The sequence below is a fragment of the Mandrillus leucophaeus genome, unplaced genomic scaffold, assembly GCF_000951045.1.
Source record: "Mandrillus leucophaeus isolate KB7577 unplaced genomic scaffold, Mleu.le_1.0 Scaffold153, whole genome shotgun sequence".
Taxonomy (NCBI): domain Eukaryota; kingdom Metazoa; phylum Chordata; class Mammalia; order Primates; family Cercopithecidae; genus Mandrillus; species Mandrillus leucophaeus.
In genome coordinates, this window is record NW_012101510.1 from 1,298,971 (window position 1) to 1,304,763 (window position 5,793).

General features: G+C 52.3%; 1 protein-coding gene and 1 long non-coding RNA gene across 2 annotated transcripts in view; both read right to left on the reverse strand.

The window, feature by feature from the left end:
* Positions 1 to 1,927: 1,927 nt before the first annotated feature.
* Positions 1,928 to 3,005, reverse strand: LOC105535998. Its single transcript, XR_001005531.1, has 2 exons — positions 2,584 to 3,005; positions 1,928 to 2,506 (listed from the first exon to the last, which is right to left on the reverse strand). It is a non-coding gene; the product is annotated as an uncharacterized LOC105535998 (long non-coding RNA).
* Positions 3,006 to 3,523: 518 nt separating this feature from the next.
* The window catches only part of PLD6 (phospholipase D family, member 6), a 9,300-nt gene continuing 7,030 nt past the window's right edge, over positions 3,524 to 5,793 (reverse strand). The window contains exon 4 of the mRNA XM_011975298.1: positions 3,524 to 4,058. Coding sequence (XP_011830688.1) covers positions 3,811 to 4,058 — 248 coding nt within the window. The 3' untranslated portion in view covers positions 3,524 to 3,810. The remainder of the gene's footprint in view (positions 4,059 to 5,793) is intronic.

A 5,793-nucleotide genomic window follows, 5' to 3' on the forward strand; every position in this document is an offset into this window, starting at 1 on the left:
GGTGAAACCCCGTCTCTACTAAAAATACAAAAATTAGTGGGGCGTGGCAGTACACATCTGTAATCCCAGCTACTGGGGAGGCTAACTCATGAGAGGCCATCCCAAGAGAATAAGGCAGTTAGAGGGGAATCTTCCTAGAGCCTCTTTTGTGACTGTTGAGCCTACTTCGGGAACGTATTACTTCTTTTGAAGTTTCCCTCTGGGAGGAGCCAAGATAATCTTACAGGCAAAAAGAGGCTTCAGGTGACACACAGACATTACACAACCCCCTGCCCAGCCCTCACCTTCAGCGAACCCCTGCCTTCTAGCATCACTCGCCTCAGGTGTTGGAGCAGAGGCCGGCCTGCAGTTCTAGGGTCTCCTGGGCATGCCTGCCTGTTACTGGCACAGCAATCTTTGTGTGTGGCCCAAGGATCTTCTATACCCATGGCTGGGGCAGCAGGGCAGAAAACAGCCTCCGCTTTTGAGAGAGATTTTAGCACTGCATGTCCTCAGACCCCGTTGCCTCAAGGGACATCTCACTTCAGTTCTTTTCAGAAAGGCCCACTGGGCTGGGTGCAGTGACTGGCCTGTAATCCCGATACTTTGGGAGGCTGAGGTAGGAAGATCACTTGAGCCCAGGTATTCAAAACCAGACTGGACATGAGACCCCTGTCTCTACAAAAAAATTTTAAAATTAGTCAGGTGTGGTGGCTTGCACCTGTAGTCTCAGCTGCTTAGGAGGCTGAAGCAGGAGAATCCCTTGACCCCGGGAGGTTGAGGCTGCAGTGAGCCATGATCGTGCATCTGCACTCCAGCCTAGGCAACAGAATGAGACCCAGTCTCAGGAAAAAAGAAAGGCTAACTGGCATCTGAAACTTTTTGTGAGATTCAATGTCCCTCTGCTGCTAAGATAAAAATAAGAAAGTATTACATATACGAAATAAAATAATTTCACATTTCTTAAAATATTCCTGTAGGCAGCTTGGCCAGGTTACTTTGTATGCATCCAACCACGGATGGCACTGGAATGCCTTCCACCTGTGCTGGGAGTGGGGCAGGTCCCCAGGTGGCAGGCTGCATGCCACACAAGTCAGGACAACAGCGGGGACTGAGCTTCGCTCCAACTTTTGGTCTAGAGAGACCACCCCAAAGTCTGGACATTTGGAAAATATTTGAAATCTAGGAGGCACCCAATGTGAGGAGCAAACCCACCCGTCCAAACCCAAAGAATGGACTCAGAGACCCGGACAACAGTGAAAGAGGCTTTTAAGAAGATCGCGTGTCTAATGAGCACGCACACCCGGCACAGTTTCAACAGGCAGTGTATCCCCTAGTGTGCAGGCTCCTCCTTCCTTACAGGCTGAGTACCATGGGGTCACAATCTTCCCAGACGGTGCTTACTGGTTGTTAGCCGGGGGCTTTAGGCGTTTTCTTTAGGACTGTCTTGCTGCATTTTGTTACAGCCTACAGTGCATTGCAATCTTAGTCCACTTAGGAGCTCTTCAAGTATTTGACTTATGACCTAAGTAGCTAGGCTGGCTGGTAGGAACAGACAAAGTAAGCTATTTTGCAGGCCAGTAAACTTTCCTTTTAGACTCAACTTTTTTGGTTCGGGTGAGGGCAACTAAGAAAGTGGGGAGGGGGCAGAAGGGGGAGCCGACAAGAAGGCATCGGCTAGCCTGAAGGGCCTAGCACATCCCGTTTCTTCCGTAGTTTGCTGACCTAAGCCAATTCAAGGCACTTTGTCTTAAAAATGAACCACTGTATACCTTATTTCCTTCACCCAAGTAACAGCTTAAAGTTTTACTTTGAGTCACCTGTTCTTTGACCAACAGTTTCTAAATAGCTGTATACTGCCCCCGAAAAAAGTTGTATTTAACAAGGAGCAGCCCCTATTTGAATGATTTAGCAGCAAGCTAAGGCAAAGACACACAGTGCTCACATCCCAGAATAAGAACACATTTATTCAGATGAGCCAGAAGTCCAGGGTCACGCAGCTTCCCCTGCAGGAGATGCTTTACACACTCTCCCATTTTCTTTCCAGAACATACACTGTGGGAATTCACAAACTAAAACAAATTTCTGGTGACTTCCCATCTGTACATTATGCTTTACAGCTTCAATTGAATTTTTTTAAAACTTAACTTCCAAGCTGGCCTGCCTAACACTGTGAGTCAAAAGTAACCCTAAAAAGCAAAAACACACAGCACTGAAGGGTCTCTGGGTGGTCATGTCAGCGTGGGCTGGGGAGGTGAGACCAAGCACATGGCCAGCAGACCGCAGGACGGGCCCTGGGGCTCATCATACAGAAATATGACAAGAGAGTGAAGTCACAACTTCAGATGTCATTGGAGCCATCTATATATGACACACACATTATAAACAAATAACCTGGAACATTTCACAACATATGACACCTGTTCTACCTGGGAATGCAAACCCTGAGCTGAAAATAAGAACACAGATGTGGGAGACACCACAGCCTGAAGCTGCTCTCCTCTTCCCTCCTCTCCTCTCCTCTTCCCTCCTCTCCTCTCCCCTCCTCTCCTCTCCCCTCCTCTCCCCTCCTCTCCTCTCCTCTCCCCTCCTCTCCTCTCCTGCAGTCCCGTGATGGGTTACGCTGAGCCAGCAATGTGCACGCACTAACTCCACAGGTGTTAAAGGTAAGGTCACTTCCAAACACACAACAGAATTACCTTAAACATTAGGACGTTAAAAGTTAAAACCCCAGCCAGGCGTGGTGGCTCACACCTGTAATCCCAGCACTTTGGGAGGCTGAGGTGAGTGGATCACTTGAGGTCAGGAGTTCGAGAACAGCCTGATCAACATGGTGAAATCCTGTCTCTACTAAAAATAGCAAAAAAAAATAATAATTAGCCAGATGTTGTCGCGGGCGCCTGTAATACCAGCTACTCGGGAGGCTGAGGCAGGAGAATCGCTTGAACCCAGGAGGCAGAGGTTGCAGTGAGCTGAGGGTGCGCCACTGCACTCCAGCCTGGGCCACAGAGTGAGCCTCCATCTCACAGAAAAGAAACAGCTGCTGGCCATCAGTCCTGACAGACCACGGCACTTACTACCCACGGACAGGCTGCTTCAGAGCTTGGCACTGGCGTGCACACTGGTTTTAAAGAGGAACTATGCAAGGAAGCAAGGGAACAGCCAGCCTTTGGTGGCAATGGCGCTCACGGGGTTGCCCCAAAGGCTGCTTCTGCCACCCACACCGCACACTCACATCTTCCCTTCCTCCTGACTTCCATTTCCTCTTCCCGCTCTGAGGATCGAGCCCTGACAGGGACAGACTGTGAGGGACAAGGAGACTGTTGGCCCCAACCAACCCCAGTCGTGCCACACGGAGAGAGGGAAGAACTCTCAGGGAGATGCCGAAAGGGGCCACGTCAGCCAAAGCAGAAGGGGCTTTTCTAGAATCAGGGAAGGGAAGGGGACCAACCCGGAAAAGGCACTGTGCCTTTCCTGTGCTGTGGCAGAAGCTTCGATTCCAAACCGAGATACGGACCACACTCCTGAAAGCACCCATGGCAGGTCGTGACTGAAGTTATTTTGGCAAAGGGCCAAAGAAAAGGTCTGGCCCAAAGTAACTGACCTGAAGTAACAGAAATTTCCCCTTCCTGACCTTCTTTCGTTCAACTTAGTATTCTGATAGATGAGAATCTGGTGTAACGCGAGGCCTCCCTCCCTCAGAAGGCACAGCAGCCCGCAGGGAGGGCTCAGCCCCATTCTTGGTTAGGTTTGGTTTCGCCTGGAGGTGCGGCAAGTTCTGTGCCATGAAAGCGATTTCCCTCCAGCTCTGGAGACAGGCGGGGCACAGCTTCAGTGACTTTTCTTTTTTTGCGGGAAAAAGGTGTACTTTGTAGGGTTAAACTCTTCCCAGATGCGCTCAAATTCTTCCAGAAAAAGCCGCACGTACTCGTCGTCCTCCATGATGAGAACGTTCTCCCTGTTGTTCTGGATGGCTTGCGTGGTCCAGTTGAGCGAGCCAGTGATAAGCACCCGCTTGTCCACGATGGCAAACTTGTGATGCATGTAGCCCAGGTCCTGATCGTGCCGGACCTGGATCCCTGCAGAAAGGACAAGGTGGTGATTTCATTCCACGCAGGAGTCCCGCCTCCAGTGTGGACTGTTCCTGGGGGCTACTGGCTTTATGCTTCCAGTTTGGTGGGCCAGGAAAGCCCGCCACGCTTTCACAGAGTGGTGGCGGCTAAGCTCCCAGGAGGGACACTTGAGAACCACAGAGGGGACATCACACACGGGGCCAGAGCACCACACACAGGCCGTGGGGGACTGGGCGGGCCGTGGTCTGGGTGAGACCACACCTCCGAGTCTATGGCAGCCAGTATACTGCTTGCGGTCGAAGCTGTCACTAACCCGGTCAGAGGTGACCAGGGCAAAGACAGAGTGTGAGCCTTCAGGTTCTGACTCCTCCACAGCTAAGGCTGAGAGCCGTGCCCCCTCTGCTCAGAGAGGCCCCGGTGTCTGGCAGCAGAGCCCAATTTGCTGGCACAACCTCGGCCACCAAGGCAGGAAGGGCCCTACCTAACAACGCACAAATGAATTCTCTTCTGCACCCCCGTTTCCTTCACCGAAGAACCAGGCATCCCCGCCTCTGCTCTTCCCAGCTTTCAAACTCCTCCTGGGAAGGGCGTGTGTCTGTCTCCCCTGGAATCACTCACGACCTGCCTCACTCATGACCTGCTCAAGGAATGAGGCCGTCAGAAATGGGGGTTAGAAGAAGTTTTAAACAGGCTGCCATGGAACACAGCTGCCAGATTTTCCAAATCAAAATACAGGACATCCAAGTTAAATGGAATTTCAGATAGAGAGTCATCTTTGAAGGGAAGCGTGTCCCACGGAGTACTGGGAACATAACTTAAAAATCACTCCCTGTGCATGGAACTCACGTTTAATTGTGCCTCCTGAATTGGGCCTGGCAGGATGGGGACGCGGTGGCTTCCTTACCTCGGGGATCCAACCCTTCTTACACTCTGGCCACTCCGCCGGCACGTCCTGTCGGCATGGCCCTCCAAACACATTCCTCCACATGGTGGGCAATCTAAAACCCCACCATTGCCGACACCTCCTGCCTCCGCTGGGATCCACTGCCCACCCGTCCCCTCCCCGCAGCCCACCACCTCTGGCCACAGAGGACTCCCTGCCGTTCCTCACAAGGAAGTCAGTATGTGACCCAGGGCGTCTATGCTGCTACCCCTTCCAGCTGCATGCCTCTCCCTCCGGACAGCCCACGCGTGTCCGCAAGGCCCCTGCCCTGAGTGTCACTGCCCCTGGGCAGCTGACCTGGCCCACGCCACATCCTCCCACACCACTGCCTCCTTACCCTGCTTTACGAAATTTTCTTGGCCCTTCTTAGTGCCCTAAATGAAATATTCGTGACTTAGTTAGCATCTCCATGGGAATCTGGCCTTGTGCCCTAGGATGTTCCAGCTCCTCACAAATACTAGCACGCAGGGGACATTCCTTGAACAGATGAATGCCACCGGACAGCCTCGAAGTCAGCGAGGATGCTGGGAGGCCATCCCAGAGGGAATCCGATGGGACCTTGGTCTAGGGGCCCTTGAAGGGTCTTCACCAATCTCAGCTTCTACGACTCGAAAAGCAACTCAAACTCCAGCACGCCTGGAGGTCCCCAAACCTCCCGTTAAAATCACCAACGCGGCCGGGCGCGGTGGCTCACGCCTGTAATCCCAGAAATTTGGGAGGCCGAGGCGGGCGGATCACGAGGTCAGGAGATCGAGACCATCCTGGCTAACACGGTGAAACCCCGTCTCTACTAAAAAT